Source organism: Protopterus annectens, chromosome 9.part0 (assembly GCF_019279795.1).
Source record: "Protopterus annectens isolate FY-2018-M chromosome 9.part0, PAN1.0, whole genome shotgun sequence".
Classification (NCBI taxonomy): domain Eukaryota; kingdom Metazoa; phylum Chordata; order Ceratodontiformes; family Protopteridae; genus Protopterus; species Protopterus annectens.
The window spans coordinates 633257929-633277250 of NC_056743.1; the positions used below are offsets into that span (position 1 = coordinate 633257929).

At 37.2% G+C, this 19322-nt stretch overlaps 2 protein-coding genes across 2 annotated transcripts in view; both read left to right on the forward strand.

The window, feature by feature from the left end:
• The first annotated feature begins 9493 nt into the window (after positions 1 to 9493).
• Positions 9494 to 10102, forward strand: LOC122810554 (macrophage mannose receptor 1-like). The gene is made up of 2 exons (XM_044082135.1): positions 9494 to 9576; positions 9666 to 10102. Exons 1-2 carry the CDS (start codon positions 9522 to 9524, stop codon positions 10100 to 10102), a joined length of 492 nt encoding a protein of 163 aa, XP_043938070.1. The 5' UTR covers positions 9494 to 9521.
• A 2694-nt stretch (positions 10103 to 12796) lies between these two features.
• Positions 12797 to 19322, forward strand: part of LOC122810889 (macrophage mannose receptor 1-like) — a 92843-nt gene continuing 86317 nt past the window's right edge. The window contains exon 1 of the mRNA XM_044082432.1: positions 12797 to 12900. Within this exon, the coding sequence (XP_043938367.1) occupies positions 12873 to 12900 (28 nt within the window). The 5' untranslated portion in view covers positions 12797 to 12872. The remainder of the gene's footprint in view (positions 12901 to 19322) is intronic.

Consider the following 19322-nt stretch of genomic DNA (forward strand, 5'->3'; position numbering starts at 1 on the left):
CTAATGACGGTTACAACATGGTATGCTTTATAAAAAAAATATTTTTAAAGTCTAGGAAATGAGAAATGGTGAAATCATTGTTTGCAGTTTATCATAAGACTCAAACTGGTGTATGCAGTAATAATACAGAAACCTTATAAAAAATTCTCAAGAAAGCATGGAACACTTATTAATTGCAAAGAATAAAACTAACAACCTTTCAGAAGAAATGCTTCTTAAGGCTGTATACAAGATGACATAAAAATCAACTTAAATTAAAATCTTAAAATATCACATAATCTTAATCTAAAATCTGTTAAATAATATATAGTAATTTAATAGGAGACCTTTTTCAGTTATATTGTGCATTCAGAGACAACTACCTCTAGGAACGTCTGGGGTTATCAAAGAATAGTAGAAACTCACCAGACAGCTGGTATGGAAGATTATATAGGAATGCAAGATACACCTATTGGTTCTCTGAGAAAGTAGCTGATACATAGAATAGACAATTATATTAAAGGAAGTACTAGTTTACACATTTTTAAGCACAGCTTAGTTAAATAGGATGACACACTGGAGTTCCTTTTCATACTGATTACCCTAGACAAAGTTCCATACCATATCCTAGCAAGATATAAGTCACCTTATATGTCCCATGAAACCCATAGTTCATACATAGACCTATTGGAGATGCTCACAGTCCACCAAATACCATACTCATGGGAGATTTTAATTATCCCTCTATAAATTGGGAATCCTACATGACCCCAAATTTGCAAGTGTAGAGATTCCTAGCATTTGTAAACACAAACACCCTGGATCAGTATGTGCATATGCCTACTAGGGGTACAAACATATTAGACCTGGTACTCACAAATATAGAAGAATGCTGCACAACCCCCCCCCCCCATGTTGTGTCTTCTCTGGTAATGTCAGATCACAGAGCAGTCTCCTTTGAAACAAGAATCAATTCTGTAACCCTAGCAAACTATGTAACAGTTAGAAACTACTCCAAGGCAAACTACCTTTTATTAAGTGATAACCTGTCAAAATGTCAAGCCTCTCCAAATCCAGATAACATAGTAGCCTATGCAGAATTATTCACAGCATATCTGTACAATCATGTCAATGACTTCATTGAGGCTGTTATGCCTACCACAGCTAAGTGCAAATCTAAATCAAAAAACAAACCACCCTGGTGAAACCCAAAATTAAACAGGGTGTACAACAAAAGAAAAAACTTCACAGCTAAAATTAGGAAGTATAACACCAAAAAAAGATAAAAACTGTGTCATCAAACTGAATGGACAACTAAGAGGACAAATTAAGTCCAACAAAGCAAATTTTGAGGTAAAGATAGCATCCCAAGCGAAGAACAACCATAAGGGCTTTGTTAGGTATGTCTGAAACCTCAAAAACAGCACACAACAGTCTGTCAAACTAGTGGTAAATGGAGCCATGTACACAGAAATTGAAGATACAGCAAATCTTCTGGTTGACAAATTCCACTCCAACTTTACCCCCAGCTCACCCCCAGCTGCACCCCAGGAATACCATCAGCAGGGAGCAGGAGTTAGATGCACTCTTAAAGGTCAAGAATACAACTTTGATAAGCCCCTGATAATATCACAGGATGCCTCATAAATAGCCTGAAATGTGACCTATCCGGGCCACTGGTGTAACTTTTCAACCATAGCCTCTGCACAGGCTTCATGCCATGCAAATGGAAGACTGCAGCAGTTATGCCTCTGCACAAGGGCAGACCAAAAATGGATTGTGAGAACTACAGACTCATTAGCCTGACTAGTCTCATATGCAAAACTGTGGAAAGAATTATCATGGAAATTATTAACAGTGACATAGGAGAGCTCCAGACACTGGACCCAACCTGATTTGATTTTGTCAAAGGCAGGTCATGCCTACTGAACCTGGTGGATTTCTTCGAGAAGACCACTAAAGCAATGAATAAGGGCAAAATGGTGCACATGGCCTACCCACTCAGGCATTGTTGACCAACTAAAAGCATTGATAAAAAAAAAACAAGATACTAACATCTTACAGGAAGGTCTACCACAGACAACTGGCTGGTGTCAAAAAGCCACAGCTTGAAAGTTAATGCCAAGAAATGGATAAAAAGTGTCTTTTGGGAAGTTGGCCAACCAGGGAAACTGCCTCGTTGATAAAACAGCCCTAAAACTATACACTGTAGTCAGGGATTTGAAGTTTCATGTAGCTAGTAACCTGGCTTTTGATCAACATGTGTCTAATGTAAGAAAACCATTCTCTGTCACTCATCTTATAAGTGAGGGCATTGCATTTAGGATCAGGGATGTCATTGCACTGTTGTACTCAAGCCATAATCAGACCCATGACTAAGTATAGCTCTCCTTTCTGTACATACCAGTCCAGACAGATGCAAGAACTGGAATGTCCACAGAGGTTCTTTGCAAAAAGAATACAAGGCAGATCACCTCAAAACACTATCTCTATACTTTGTTCTCTGCAGATTGCTGAGAGGTGATTTATCCCTGGAATACAAGACATTTTGTATCCTACTCTGATGGACATTTTTGCATATCTGGAAAATGAAAGGCACTAAAAGTACTAGTTCTAATGATTTAAACTTTAACTGTGACTTAAATAGGACATGTAAGGAGAATATATCCCAGAGAATCCCCATTCTCTGAAATAGGATTCCCATCCAAGTGAAGCAGAGCCCTTCCTTAACCCTATTCAAGCACAACCTGGACCAGTGGAGGAGAAATTAGAAATTCACCCCTGGTCTGACACCTATGTCTAATGGACAGAGGCAGCCATCAAATCATGCCCTGACTAACATACACCCCCCCTTAAATAAACAATAAGGCACAATAAATCATGGGATATATTTGGGTTGCATGGCTGGGCTTAGTGGCCATTAGACTAATATACACTGATGAACCTATGGGCCTATGGACAACTACATACCAATAGGAATATGCATTAATTTGTAGTTCATTTGGCATGAGGAAGCTGTGAGTAAAATCCCTTTCTACAAATAAAGGAGTGAGTGAAGTGATGGATAGACTAACTGCTGTGTTTTTGTTTTTATCTGTATTTATCTGCATTGTGAACTCAGTTACAGCTCTATGTTACACCACAGTCATTTGTTTAAATGAGCTAGACTGCCATTACATACATCATTGTGGTGTCTCATCCTATGTCACAACACATCACTACATCACATTGTTATGCGTTCAGAATGATTTTGTGCACTTTAGTCACACCTGTGATGGTGCTGATACATAGCTCAGGTGCTGTACCTTGTAGTTTTCATATTATGAATCATGACCAGCACGTTATTCTGTTTGGTACTTCAGTCTGTATAATTACACTGTACCATGAATCATGGTAGCACAAAACTGTGCAACTCTGCTTAATCTGGATGTGGCAGGCCTTTGTGACTTATGTAGGTCTGAGGTTGGGGTAGTGTTCTATATATCAGCCCCACACATTGCGAACTATGAATTTATTTCTTTGATTAGTTCATAGGTTGGCATTAGGCTAACTGCCCTTGTTGGCCATTTTGAGCCTAGTCACTTACCCACATGAGAATCAAACCCTGTATCTTGTCTATAGGGTAAGCATCTTAACCATTATACCAACCTCACACCTGAAAGGATTTGGGGAAGTACTAGAATAGCTGCTGTTGCAAGGAATTTTAAGCCTAGTCAATTTCCCATTCAAAGGTGAGAATCAAACCCTGCATCTTGTGACCTTGAACCATACAACTTAAGGATCTGCCCAAAAGGGACTCATCCAGCATGGGGCTCAAATCCATGACATTTCAGTTGAGTGTCATGCTCTAATAACTGACTTAGATGTACTAGATTGCCTGTTTGTTTGTTGTTTTGCCTGTTATTTGTTTGTTGCTTTAGTTACACATTTATTTCCTGCATGATTGCATGCATTCATTGACTATAGTAGTGCAATGATCCAAACTGTCCATTTTCAAATTCAGCTTCAATTTACAACCTGATAAAAAAGATACAAATAATAATATAAGAAATTGGTTGCACAGTAATTTACATTACAAAAATTACATTACAAAAACAGTAGTATAATCAAAGATGCAGAGCAGTTGTGTGGGTAATCAGTACAATGCAGGCAATGGGTTGCTAAAGCTTTTAGAGTAGGAGTAAACAGGCTAGCATTTATACTGCCTAATGTATAGTGTACTGCATGATAAATATCAATAAAGAAATACACAGAAGGACTCTTACAAAGCAAAGTAAACTAGTAAAGGTACACTATTTCACAATCAGGTGTGTACATCAGGAAGAGAAGGGTAGTAGGGAAGGATTTGTGGATGTAAAAGGTGAGAAGGGAGGTGCACCATTTCACACTGAGATATGCACATCAGGAAGAGAAGGATAGTAAGGGAAGGATTTGTGGATGTAATAGGTGAGAAGAGTGGTGCACCATTTCACACTGAAATATGTACATCAGGAAGAGAAGGGTAGTAGGGAAGGATGTGTGGATGTAATAGGTGAGAAGAGAGGTGCACCATTTCACACTGAGATATGTACATCAGGAAGAAAAGGGTCATAGGGAAGGATTTGTGGATGTAATAAGTGAGAAGGGAGATGCACCATTTCACACTGAGATATGTACATCAGGAAGAGAAGGGTCATAGGGAAGGATTTGTGGATGTAATAAGTGAGAAGGGAGGTGCACCATTTCACACTGAGATATGTACATCAGGAAGAGAAGGGTAGTAAAGAAAGGATTTGTAGATGTAATAGGTGAGAAAGGAAAGTGTAGATTGGGAAGGTTAGGAAGTTGAAAGTGGTATGAGGAAAGTTTTGGGAGAGTGAGTTTTGAGGAGGAAAGATGCAGAAAGGCTTGGTTCATGAAGAGGAGCTCTGTAGGGAATGGAAATACATTTTATAAAGCTGCGTTTGATATCTGGAGCAGCTCAGCCATGATTACAGTATGCATGTGTGTTTTGTGTGTGCGTGCACTCGTGTGTGTGTGTGTGTGTGTGTGTGTGTGTGTGTGTGTGTGTGTGTGTGTGTGTGTGTGTGTGTGTGTGTTTTCATGAGAATGTGTGTGTGTTTGTGTATTTGCATGAGCCATGTGTGTGTGTGTGTGTGTGTGTGTGTGTGTGTGTGTGTGTGTGTGTGTGTGTGTGTGTGTGTGTGTGTGTGTGTGTAAAATAAGTTATGGAAGGAGCAGATGTGTTGAATTTGTATTACACCAGGATGTGTGACTGCTACATTAGGTTAAACATCCTAATGAGGGGGAGTAATGGGACCCTCCAGTAACTGCCATTACTAAGAGTCTAGGAAGAGTTGTTGAACAGTGTTGTAGAATAGATTAATAGATGGTGCTGGTTTTGAAGCAATTGGATTTCATTTGCTTGAGCAGGTAGTCTTTCATCTATTTGTGGAAATTAATGATCAGTTATAATAATTTAATATCTTCAGTTATAGTTTCTCAGATGTTGGGGATTTATTATTGAAAAAGCATGTTCTGTGCATTTCATGATTTGCAGTCGAGTTTGCAAATGGTCGGCAGATTGAAAAAAGGACAAAAAGGACCTTGGTTGTTAAAAGAGGCAGAGTTATTTCTGGAATTCTCTGAGCATAGAAGGGCTAACTTTCCTGCCATACCAGTTGCATAAGAGGTACCAAGAAAGAGGGAAGATTTTTGTGGTATGATCAGCCACTTAGCTTTTGCAAGTGTGAGGCAGCATCATGCTCTTTTACAGGGATAAGTTAATGACCAAGCAGATGTTTGAGGTGGTTGTAGAACAACACTGTTCATTTATGAAGCAGAAGCAGTGAGTGGGAGATCATATTCTAAGAGAAGGAGGAGGACTCCTTCCCTATTGCTGTCCTAGCTATTATAGAGAGAAATTGAGAAATTTTCTTGCACCAGAAGAAACATTTGGTGACTTTAGTAACATGAATGTGATACTCAAAGTTAAGAGAAGAAGATAGCCAGATTCCACGGTATCTGTAGCATGGAAATTATTCCAGCAGCTGTTTTTTGTTGTACTAGATGAACCAGGAGTTTTAGAATTTGAAGACTTTTTGCAGCATTCTGCAGAATATTGTTTTTTTAAAGTGAGTATTAGGCTTAGTTTGGTTAACCAGTTACTGAGGGAAGTCAGGTCAAAATCAAGCTGCTGTTTTACTTGTATCAAATTTGAAGTCAGACCTGTAGGTGACCATGTCATCTGCAAACAGTAGAAATGGGTAAAAGTGGGTCACCCAAGGGAAGCTGTTGACAAAACGAAAGAAGAGAATAGAAGAAAGCATTGAGCCTTGAGGGACACCTTTGGAAATATGAGTTACAGGAGAGGATGTGGTTCCAATTTGTATACTGAATTGTCTGCAAGGAAAATCTTTAAAAACAATAGGGCCACATCAGAGTGGATGCTGGCGTTTGTTATGAATTGTAATAGGAGAGAGTAAGTAACATTGTTGAAAGCTTTTGTTAGGTCAGCAAAGATTATATAGTTAGTAGCTGTGGTTTCCCTATTAATAAGGATATCTTTTGTCCAAGTATTTAGGGCAGTCATGATAATTCTTCCATGTAAAAACCCATGCTGTTGGTACCAAATTATAATGTTCATTTTTAAGTAGTTGGCTAACTGTATGTAGATTTGTTTTTCTAAGATTTTTCCTTGGACTAGGAAGACTGAGATAGGTCTAAAGCCAATAGAATAGTTAAGATGTTTTAACTTTGGGATTAGTCTGATTGTGGTGTTTTTCAAAACTGAGGGCATTATATTTTTGAAGAGACATACACTGTATAACCACAGAGCATCTTATTGTCTGATGTTTTTAATTTTAATTATTTGTTTGAATTCTTCATTAATTACTTCAGAGCTCTGTGAACATGTGTACAGCATTATTAACCAACACCTGGCTTTATTTACCTCCATTCATTTGTAAAAGTAGCCGACTCCAAATCCAGCTCCAGATAAGTGACAAGTGGAGTACCTCAGGGTTCAGTCCTGGGATCACTCTTGTTTGGCATCTACTTCTCTGAAGTACAGGCCAACACTAAAGGACTCTGGCTAACAAAGTTCACAGATTAGTGCAAACTGGGAGCCATTATTGAATCCTCAAATGATGTGGATACTCTACAAAAGGGCCTTACAGAAACAGATGCTTGGTGCCAGAGCCATGGGCTCAAGCTCAATGCCAAGAAATGTATAGTTATCTCCTTTGGGAAAAAACATGTATCCATGAATTACCATATCTGTGGCAGTACACTAAACACTGAAAGTGTGATAAGAGACTTAGGGATACAGGTGGACAGTGGTCTCACCTTCGATAACCACATCGCCACAACAGTCAGGAAATCCTTCTATGTGGCACACCTCATCACTAAGGGCTTTTCATCCAGAAAAAAGGAGGTCATTGTCCCACTTTACTCATCCCTCATTAGACCCATTATAGAATACAACGCCCCATTTGGTATGTACCTCTCAAGACATCTGCAACAACTGGAAAGGCCGCAGAAATACCTAACTAAAAGAATCACAGGCCTAAAGCAGATGCCCTACGCTGACCTCCTTAAAAAACTCCAGCTATACTCTGTCGCATATCGTCTACTCAGAGACAATCTCTGCTTAACATACAAGGCCATGTCAAACCCAGAGCTGTTGGACATGCTACACTTAAAGAAATCCCAATCCCTCAGAGCCACATGCTCCAGCGATCAAAACCTTGTCATCACAATAAACAAAACATGCTGGAGGGATAGGTTCCTGACCCAGAGTCTCCCCAGACTTTGGAATAGATTACCCATACATGTCAAGCAGAGTGCCTCTTTGGCCCTCTTCAAGAGGAACCTTGACGATTGGATGGGAGAAAGGAAATTCACCCCAGTGATCTCGTCAGTCACCCTGCTAGACTGGGGTCCAGGGAAGTAAACAGTGTGGGAAGAAATAGCCAGGGAATTGTTATGGCTAGGCTTGTACAGGCTCTATGGCTGATAGCCTAGTACCAACCTATGAACCTATGAACCTATGATGCTTAGTAAATTTAGTAGTTATAATTTTCCTACATTTAACATATACTTATACAAGTCCCCTAAGGGTCATTTGCTTCTGTTTGTTATCCAGTGCATTTAATACCTGCAATAGTTTCACTTTAATTAGTACGTGTAACTTCTATAATTAATAGCTTTGCACTCTAATTTTTCTTGACAGATCCAGTACCCCCAAGATTTATGTCAAATGAAAATAATATGTCTTCCTCGTCTTCCTCAGTTATTTGACTGAGCACAGCTAAATTAACTGTAAAAAAAAAAAAAACTAGTTTTACTTCTAATTTGTTTTTTTTGGAAGAGTACCTAGAGTATGTAAAAGTAATTTTATGTAAAGAACTTTTGTAAAATTATTTGCATCTTTTCCTGCAGACATGCTCCTGTTGTTAACAATTCTACAATGAGAAGGCAAACTACAATGTTATTGCAAGGCCGATAAGACCCATGCTCTTCATATAAGGGTAAATAAATGCAGCATTTAATATTGCTTGCAGTCATTTTTCTGTCATACAGGGATGAGTAACTTGGACATGAGGCACAGACTGATAAAATATAGTGTTTGCAAGGTACAGTGAGAAAATTCATGACAGTGAAGTACAACATTTTGCACCCTTCTATGAGTATTCTGCATAGCTAGCTGCTTGAAAATAACCATGAACAACGACAAACACTGTACAGTCTGCATTTATGTGCAAAATGGGAATACATTTTTATATCCAGACTCTGGCAGGCTGTTTAGTTTTAATTTACATGCTGACTGTTCAAGTAGGGGTTTGGTGTATCTTGCTAGATGCAGGAAATGCCCAGCATTTTATGTTGGGAAGACCAACCACTCTCTCAGAGAAATAATGTGAACATGTCAGTGAGATTCGTAGAGGAGTCCCTACAAATGCTACTAAATATATTAGTAGTACTGGGACAGATTATGTTTTTGCCTTTCAGGTTATACATTTAATGAGATTTAATAGATGTTTGGCTAACATCAGGAATATGACAGAGAAGGTAGAAGTGTGGTGGATTATTAACATGCATTCAGATAAAGGCTATAGTCTTAATGAGAGTGTCTCTTTAAAGCCTCACTTGAGCTTCAGGAGTTTGCATAGGTAATTCCTGATAGGCTATACAGCTTAGCTGCATGTATAAATCAGTTCTGCGTAGCAGTTACTCAGTGGTCTGATAAAGCATCTGTTTGTATGTGAAAGCACTTAACTTGTTTTATATGTATCGTTCTTATTTATTTATTTATTTATTTATTTATTTGGTGTTTAAACTTGGATTAAATAATGTTTAACCTTCACAGTGAGGTCATGTTACAGTCCGCTACTTTTGCTGCTTTTGTAATTCGTTTTGAAGTGGAGGACTGCTTAACCTGACACAGAGCTTTTTTCTTTTCTAACTTAGGCTGAACAACAAATACTGTTGTGTAACAAATATTTTTTTTCATTTCAGGGGAGGAGACAGAGACAGAAAATAGACATATTGCATGTTTTTAAATGCAGTTTACCCAAGACATGGAAAGGATCAGTGTGCTTCTTTACCTGTCAGGAGGTAACCTAAATGTAAATACTTCATTTAGAAATAGTGGTTCCTTAAAGTTCAGTACATTTCAGAGTAACATTGTATACTTCTTTCTACAGCTCTCAGTTTTTCTTCAGCTTTGATCTATCAGCGGCATGTTTTTGTGAAACAAAATATGACTTGGTACCAGGCTCAGTTGTACTGTCAAACGAATTACACAGACCTGGTGACAATTAAGAGCAAATGGCAAATGGACCTTGCTAACAGCTTGATTACTGTCAGAGGCATTATTGGTGTATGGATTGGTTTATATCGCAATACCACCACTTACCTTTTCCAGTGGTCCAATGGAGAGCAGTTCATGTACTCACGATGGGCCACTGGGCAACCTGGCCAGGACAACATGTGCACTGCCATGTCATCATTGTGGTATGACTTACCCTGTAGCAATCCATGTTATTTTGTCTGCTTTCAAGGTAAGAATTCAATAAATCTTAACTGCGATAGTCAGTGGACATTTTTTTATGGTGCAGATGTAAATAAAATACAACCGTAATTCAAGACAGACATTATAATACTAAAAATGCTCTGTATTAATTTTAGTAGATGGCAACTGTTTTAACAACTCATTTATATTTCTCTATGGATATTATGTGATAGTTTTGCTAATAGAACAAGCTATAGAGAGTTGTACAATAACAAGTCATTGTTATTCAAAAACAATTACACTGACTGGACAGCCCAACCAGGGTAGCTGCTGTGAATCGAGCATATACCAATAGAAAAAAGTCTGTCCATTGAAGTATCATTGAATTGCCAGACACTTCCAATGGTATATGGTTACAGCATGGCAAAATACGAGAAAAATCAGGTACATTCTGTGAAACTAAATAATCACAAACGTAACCGATTTTCCTCATATATAGGTGCTATCCTCATAAAACCTCAGCCAAAAAAAAAACAGCAACAAAGATTCTTTCTTCTACATTGCTTCTTCTGCACTGTATTAAGATGTATTGTGCGAGCTTGGGAATGTAAGTCCCATACTAATGCACTATATATCAGCAAACAAGGAAGAAAGGGGAGGAACACTACAGTTCTATTATACAAAGACATTATTTAACAAAGGTAAGCAATTTGTTTCTTAAATAATGCCATTGTACAATAGGAATAATCCATTGTTGGGTGTGGGTATATCAAGATTCACCTATGGATGGCTTTGTTTGTTCACTTGGACTTTGCCCTCATGATCAAACCACACTGACTATGGATAAATTCTGATACATTCATACAGAGTTGTGGATTATTGTTTAAATAAATGTTTCCTGACAAAATATAATGTGTTCTTTTCTTATATCTGTATTTGTATCTGCTACAATTTATATAACTCCCAGAGATCTAAAAACCAAAAACTGCAACAAATGAAAAAAAAAATGAAGCAGGCAACCAGGCTCGACACAAATATTTAATAAATTAAGCGTTTTCGTCCGAAAATACAAAAGACTTCATCAGAATAACTACTAAATCTAAAATCACAGTATAAATATCCACTTCAATTAACAAAAAACCCTCCTCTGAATTAACATTTCCAAGGCAACTGAAATAATCACGTGACATCATTCTCATAAAGGTTACATATAAAAAGCAAGCAGTATTTATAAAAACACTACTTGTTATACACAATAAAATTACAAATGCAAATATGCAGTAAACTAACCTCAGTATAATAATGTATACAGTAAAACATACAGAACTAAACAACCCTACATCTATAAAAAATAAGCTTCCTTTAACTGCAAGACACTACTTAGGGACATTGTATCATTCAGACCAGGCATAACTGTGGCATTAGTTTTTAACTGCCACTTCAATTCTAAAAATTCTAAAAAAAAAATCATCACTAGGGCCACCCCTCTGCTCCAAATCCACCTGGTCTATAATCCCAAATCTGAATTCATGTGAAGGGTTAGAATCCACATTCTTAAATAAAACATTTTTATACTTTTTCTTCCTGATATCATAAATATGCTGGTACATTCTCTTTCTAAGGCTCAATTTCATTTTTCCAGCATAGAATGCACCGCAGGATTTACACAGGGGCCAAGTAAACAACCCCATTACTACTACATTGGAATTTACCTTGTACCTTAATATTACCAAAACCTTCCACGTAGATTTCTTTGCATTCACCATAGAATGGACATTGGGAACAATGGCCATATTTGACCAAATCCCAGAGATGATAAATAGGAACACAGAAATAGTTTAGCTGAATCCCCTTTATTTCAGTTTTGGCACTTAAGAAGAGCAAAGATTCAGTACAATTTCTACAGTGTCAGTCTTGCATTTAAAGGTAAACAAAGCCCTTAATAATCTTGACATATGCAGGGAATTGTGTTCTCCCTTCATCCTGGCACTGATGTATAAAGCAAGTGAAAAAGGCTATATTTGTACTATAATTCACAGTAAGTTGTACATTTTTCACTGACTGTATTAATATACTAATATTTTAAATGTAACCAAATGTCAACGTTTGTTAAATAGGATGTCATTTTTGCTGCTATTTTCTAATTTTTAATTAAATAACTTCTCCTTGTAAGAATATTTTATTGTGCTAAAGTTCATTAAGAAATGTTACAGGACATATTGATGAACACTGAACTTACTTACACTTTTGTTTTTCCGTACCTTAGAGCTACAGATGTTATGTGCCTGTTTGAATGTATTTCTGGTGACTAGTACCTTTATAAAATATCTGTAATTAATTTACATATTTATTTTTACAACCCAATTTTATACCCGAGTAAACAAAACATCTACCAAATGATAAAGTATTCAGTCAGTCCATCGATAAATAATTACTGAGGGAATCATCCTGCAACAGACAAGAAACAGGCAAACATGAGATATTTGTTAAAGCACATATTCTAAATGTACTTATTATGTAGTATAGAAATAAACTGGCTTCCTATCAGAAATGCAAGACTCAATTCTCTGAATCCTGACACTAGTAAAACATTTCCTGTATCATGCTAATTAGAAATCAATCTCACATTGCTACCATGGTTACACTACTGAACAAGCTCTATTTTTTAAACTTAAACTGGAACATGAGCAAACTGAATTTTGAATCATGCTGTTACACTTTCAAGCATTTTTCCTTGACTTTAGAGGCTGCCTGCATCCCTACTACTCATATATAGATGTACGTGTATGTTAGTGTGTGTGTGTGTGTGTGTGTGTGTGTGTGTGTGTGTGTGTGTGTGTGTGTGTGTGTGTCAGAGGCCCTGGTATTTGCTTTGTCACCAGTTAGTTAATAAAGGACAATGCCCTATTATTGTGAAGAACGAGAAGGTAAGTGTTATATTTGCTTTACTTTCGCCCATTTCTCCTTGGTTGCATGATTACAAAGTTGGTGTCTGTCTGTCTGTCTATCTATCTATCTATGTCTATCTAGCTATCTCAGTATATAGGTATACTTAAATTAATTGAAATACCCAAATGACAATGTCTGTAACAGAGACAAAAAAAGCTCAGCAATACAAATGTTAGCACATCAGTATGCATGTGCCAGGGAATACCCACAGAGTATGCGAATAAAAAAAAAGTTAAAAACAGTTTTATGCACATGGGTAAGTCTTGCTGCATCCCCCATGTGAGAAGTTGCACCCCACACCCCCGTGCAAATTCTATATAATAACTTTGAAATTGCACAATACCAGGTCGAGGGTATATTTCCACACCCTGGGGTTGTATGATCTGGCACACCTGTTGGCCATCTGTTTAGTTGACCACATTGTATCTTGTAAACAGATACTGATTTTTCTAGCAATCATCTGAATTAGAGACAAATAAACACACACACACATTTAAATGTGTGTGTGTGTGTGTGTGTGTGTGTGTGTGTGTGTGTGTGTGTGTGTGTGTGTGTGTGTGTGTGTGTGTATATATGCAATTTTAGAATATGGGGGCTTCCCCAAGCAAGATAAAAGGTTTTGCAACCATGGGAGTTCAACTGTTTTGACTAGTAATACTTTCAATGCTTTCAACATTTTCAGTTCATACAATCACATGTCAATTAAAGTAGATGCAATTACTCATACTGGACCATTTTGATGTCACTTGAAAAATGTTCTGGTGCTGCAGTTGCTTATATGTTTCCTTGACTGAAATAAAAGGGGCTAAATGTGACAGTTACTTTAAAACTTTAAGTGGGAGTTTTGCCACAATTAAGTCTGAAAACACACACTAGGTAGTTCAGAAATTTCCATGAGTATCACATCCCTGAAATAAGCTAATCAGCCCTCATCCTGAATCATTTTCTCTAGGTTTTGCATTTTTGCATAGCACACTGCTTACAGTAAAGAAAATGGTAGGTTGTTTTTACTCACGCCTTTCAAGTTTACCTCATTTCATTTTGACACTTTTCCTTGGCAGTTCTACATTGAAAGATTCTGTTACACATTCAGTGTTAAGCACTTTTTCAACTGATATCCATAGTAAATAATACTGAATCATATTAATTCGTGAAAAGAACTCTTTATAAGTATAAAGCAGTTCATCTTTAACCATTCTGTGAGCTTCCTAGTTGAAATGTTTAGGAACGTGCTAGGGACTGTTCCACATTTGCACATTTGTTTTACATTATGGCAAGTTGTGTTGCACATTTTGAAGATGGAAAATTGAGAGTTATGTTTTTGCTGTATTTTAGATGAAACCCACAAAGCTATATGTTGTATATTCATTTTCTCTTGTAAAACAGCAAAATATCATGTACTTGTGATTAGCTAGTAACCCGTGCTTTATTATAACTACATCTAGTGAAAGAGTGAGCTTTGAATTCTGAGGCTTACTTTTCAAGAGGTAGCCTATATACATTTTACTATTATTTCTGCTTTGCTACTTCTCTGTTGTGTTAGCAATTGAGCAGACGGTATGAGAGGATCAGTTTGTTGGCAAACTACTAATGTGGATTATACTAGCTAATGGCAACAAATGGCAGACAGGTATAAACAATATAATCTGTTTGACTGCCTCTTTTTTTACAAATATTATTTTTTGTCAAACTGTTTATTGCAGATAATTGATGCAGTGACATCAGTGCAAGGTTGCATGTAAATAAGACCTCATATGAGTTTTGCTAACTTACATTATGGTTTTATAAACAATAGGGATTGCCTGAGCTGCATAAACATAATATATGATGGCAGGTCACCACAGCTGGTCAGTGCAGTTCCCTACTTCTGGATAAGATGCATAACCAGCCAGTAGCTACTGAAAGACTAAAGCATAATCAATATTATATATTTATTCATTCATTCATTCATTCATCCATTTATTCCGTCATTCTTTCTCCTAATAAATGTATGATCCAGTTCAGGATCATGGAGGACGTGAAGACTCAGTGAGCATAATAGAGGGAAATTTATTTTTAAATTGACATCAATCAGTCCAGTGCAGTAGCATACACAATCATACATGTATGTACACATACATAGACACACACACACACACATGGATGCAATGATGTGTCCTAAAAGGCAGCCCAGTGGCAAACCTGGCAATGTGGTTGTAGCAAATTGAGAGTTTGTTAAGGACAGTCTTGTTTAAATTTGAGAGTAGAGGGGATGCATACAGAAGGGTTGAAAGAAGGTGAGAGCAAGCTATGGCAATTTTAACTGGAGGGGTTAGGAAGGCTTTTATTCTGTAAAGTGACCCTAGATTTTTATTGATGGTTTTGATAGTTTGGTTAACATGTAGGTCGAATTTTAGATTATTATCTATGATGACACCTAATAGTTTTGTAGAGGGGTCAGGGGAGATTATTGTGCCATCATTTGAATTTATGGTAAAGGTGAAAGGGCTAGACCTACGTGTTGCTGAAAATAACATCATTTTAGTTTTTTGGGATTTAGGATCAGACGACATTCAGAAAGCCAGTTTTCTATTGTATTAAAGGTGGTCTGGGTAGCTGAACATAACTCTATTGGAGATGTGGCTGAGCAAATCAGAGTAGAGTCATCAGCATATTGGATACAGCTGACTTTTGGGATGACAATATAAAGGTTGTTAATGAAGATGGAGAACAGCAAGGGCCCTAGTATAGAGCCTTGGGTACTACAATGGTGTTAGGTAGAAGGTTAGAGAGTTTGTTCTGCCAGAGGACAGCCTGCTGTTGACCATTCAGGTAGGATTGAAACCACTGAAGGGCTCTAGTATCTAGACAAAATGCTTGCAGGGTGTGGATTAAAAGATGGTGATCAACCATATCGTATGCCTTGGAAAGATCCAAGAAGAGGGCTGAGGATATATAATTATTGTTGCAATTATGATTTATGGTGTTGGTAAAGGCTAGGAGGGCTGAAGTAGTGCTGTGATGAGGATGAAAGCCATGCTGATTGTCTGCCATAAGGTGATTCTGGATTAGGTGGTGCATGAGTTGTCTATGAATGCATTTCTCCATAATATTTGCAAGTGGAGAGAGTATAGCTATTGGCCTATAATTGGAGAATTTAATAGTGCTGCCTCCTTTGTGAAGTGGGATTATGGAGGATATTTTCCAGATGGTGGGAATTTTAGCTTCTACTATGGTTCGATTGATGAGTATTGAGACGGGGTAAGCAATAGCATCAGCTGATTTTTGTAGATACTTGGCAGGGAGTTGATCAGCAGAAAGTGTAGTGGGTTTAATTTTTTGATCAAGGTATGGATAAGTGAAGTGGTGACTGGTTAGAAACTGAATGTGAGTAGGTTTCTAGGGGTGGTACTTTTAGGACCAGGGGAGCTAGGAGGTAGTTGGCTACCTAGGGCTTGAATTGTCTCAGTAAAGAATCGGTTAAAACTGTCAAACATCTTCAGGGGTTTTATCAATAGTAGCAGTAGGGATTGGGGTTGAAGTTTGTCCAGGATGTAGTAGATTATTTAAACCTGCCCAAAACTTCTGAGGGTTATTTTGATTTACTGTCTGTAATTACAGTACTATTGTTTTTTATCTTGTAAAACTGATTTTTAGTTTTGTTCCTGGATTGCCTGTATTTAATGTGATCTTGGGGGTCTCTAGAAGAATGCCATAAAGCCCATGCTTTGTTTCTAAGGGTAATTTTGAGCAGTTTTTGCCTTTGTTCTCTTTGAATGAACAGGTGCATGCAAATCAAGGATCTCAAGGAATTTGTTGTTAAAGTATGCTACTTCTTCCTCTAAGGGGAGGTGTTTTAAAACAGACCAATTACATGAGTTTAGTTCTTGTTGGAATTTGGCAGGGTCAAAGTTTTTATTGTTTCTAACCTTTCTGAGTAAGAATTGTTGGGAATTAATGGCTTTGTGCTTAATTACATATGTGAGAAGGTGATCGCTTAGGCCATCAGGGAGGGTACCAGAGGTGTACATTTGGGGGTGACTATTTATAAGTACAAAGTCAAGTATGCTTTCTTTTTGGTTGGGTTTACCTATCCTGGTAGGGGTGGATATGATTTGTGTAAATGCATGCAGGTTAATATGGGTGGTTGGGGATTCTGAGGAACAGGTGCCCCAGTCTATGTTAAAGTCTCCAAGTAGTAGGATTTCTTGGGGTAGTGACATGATAGCCAGTGCAGGATATCTTATTTGTTCAAACAATGCTTTATCTATAAATTTAGGTCTATATTAAATCAGCGAATGCTTAAAAAAGTGAATGCTGATTTATCGACCCTATGTAAGTGAAAGCTTATAATCCTAAACACTCAAAACAGCGATTTTTTTTCCCAGGGTCTTATGCAGTTCTGCTTTTATTGCCCTTATTGTTTGTGGCTATCTGCATTGAAATCCTCAATGGCAGTGTTTTCTTTCTTGCAATGGGACAAAATAGACCCTGATGATTCATTTTATGAAAATGAGGATGCACACTCTCTCTCCTTCCAATGAAGGAACTATGTGAGGATGTCACATACTTGTCTTCCGCCTTTCTTAAAGAAGCTTTGTTCTTATAGTCATTCTGGTCTCAATCTTCTAAGTTTTCTTTTTTAAGCACTTCATCTTCCATACTAACATACATTTAGACCGAATATAACTTATAGTCCATTGCTTCTCATCAGTTGATAATGTTTTCTGACCATTATTGAGTGATCCATTTTTGTAGCTTAAGGAGCTACTTTTAATAGTACTTTCTTAGAAGGTCCACATAAACGAGACCTTCTTCCTCACTAATTTGTTGCATTCTTTGAGAAAATCTCTTAATAAAAAATCCCAGTAGGCACACTAAAGTAATGTCTTTGCCCTTTTCCCAGTTAGGGGTCGCCACAGTGGAACTCCGGTCTGCTAATGATTGGCAGTGGATTTTAAGGAGCCAAGTTGCCAGCCCGATGCTCAACCATAAAAGAAGGCACACCCATTCACACACACACCTACCTGCATGTCTTTATATGTCACTTGATCGCAAGGGGGGCATGCAGACTCAACATAGAAGGCGCTCCAGCCAAGAATTGAACGGGAGAACCTCTTGCTGTGAGGCGACAACACTAACTGTTGCACCACCACGTCCTCCCAGTAGGCACACTGATGACTGTTAAACCCCAGAGAGCTTGTTTATTGTTTAATCAGTGGTCAAATAAAACTATATTCCACTGCAGTTTTTTTTGTTTTCAACAAAGCTGCTTCAAAATATTTGTAAATTATCTCTGGATGCAGCTTCAGACACAATAATGCTGGCTGCAAGTGAATTATCACACAGACAGGGAAACTGGGTTTTTGCAAAATAATTTTCACTGCCATGACAGTAGTATCATCATTGGCACCTGTTTGAATTGAAATGACAGGCTTACATACCGTAGTGCTACTCAAAATAGTGTCTTCATGTATCCAATAGATTAGAGTACACAAAAAGGTTTTCACATTGCTATCTTGTTCTACATCAGCCATATTGGAGATTTTATTGGATATGAAATAAAAACAGCTAGAAAAATCCAGAATTGACCACTGGTAAGCAGATACAAGAAATAAACAATCAGAATGGAACCTATATATGCTTTTCATGTTCTCGTTGTAGGTTTATAGTTGACTGTCCAAATTTTTATTGTAGCTTCAAACAATTTTGTTCTTAAGAACAAGGATATTTTGATTGTAATTCTGAATGCATACTGTATGCAGCAGTATGTATAAGACTAATAGAAAGTTGAAGAACTGTATTTATTAACATAACTATAGTACTAAAACCAAAAGTCAAGTTAATGCCTTATATAACCACCCTGAAAAATATATGAAAAATAAAAAATATATATATTGCATTTTATTGATCATGTTAGGATACAGTGCAAAAAAAATGAAAATGATGATTTAGAATTTAGAGAAGTGATGTGTCGAACATGATTAAATGAATGATTTTTACACAGGATCAAATGGTTCTATTAATGATAAGTATGTCCTTAAGCACAATAGGAAGTACAGGAAATGTAAACAGTGATAACTTTTGGTCAATAAGATTTGTCATATGATTATGCTGTATGCATATTATGTTTTGATAATGGATTTGAGCAGTTTGAAGAGCTCTGTGAAGTGCAAAAGCACTTGTTGTCTGATTCTTTTAAATTAAAAAGTTCAAAGGTATATTTTAGCTACTGATTTTCCACAGTTCTTTTTTGTGTGTGTGAAGCTTTGCTTCATAATAACTTGTATCTGCTTACCAGATATAATTTTTGGATCTTCCTCACAGTTCTAAAATCCATTTTACCTTCTTAACCTTCTCTCTCTCTCTCTCTCTAATAATTTTTGTTGCCACCATCTGGACAATATTATGATTTTCTATT

Excerpts from the sequence above, each read along its gene's own strand:
- LOC122810554 (XM_044082135.1), top strand. The coding sequence starts at position 9,522 with ATGCAGTTTACCCAAGACATGGAAAGGATCAGTGTGCTTCTTTACCTG. Across the intron at positions 9,577-9,665 it reads GCTTCTTTACCTGTCAGGAG|CTCTCAGTTTTTCTTCAGCT; the intron begins GTAACCTAAATG and ends TTCTTTCTACAG.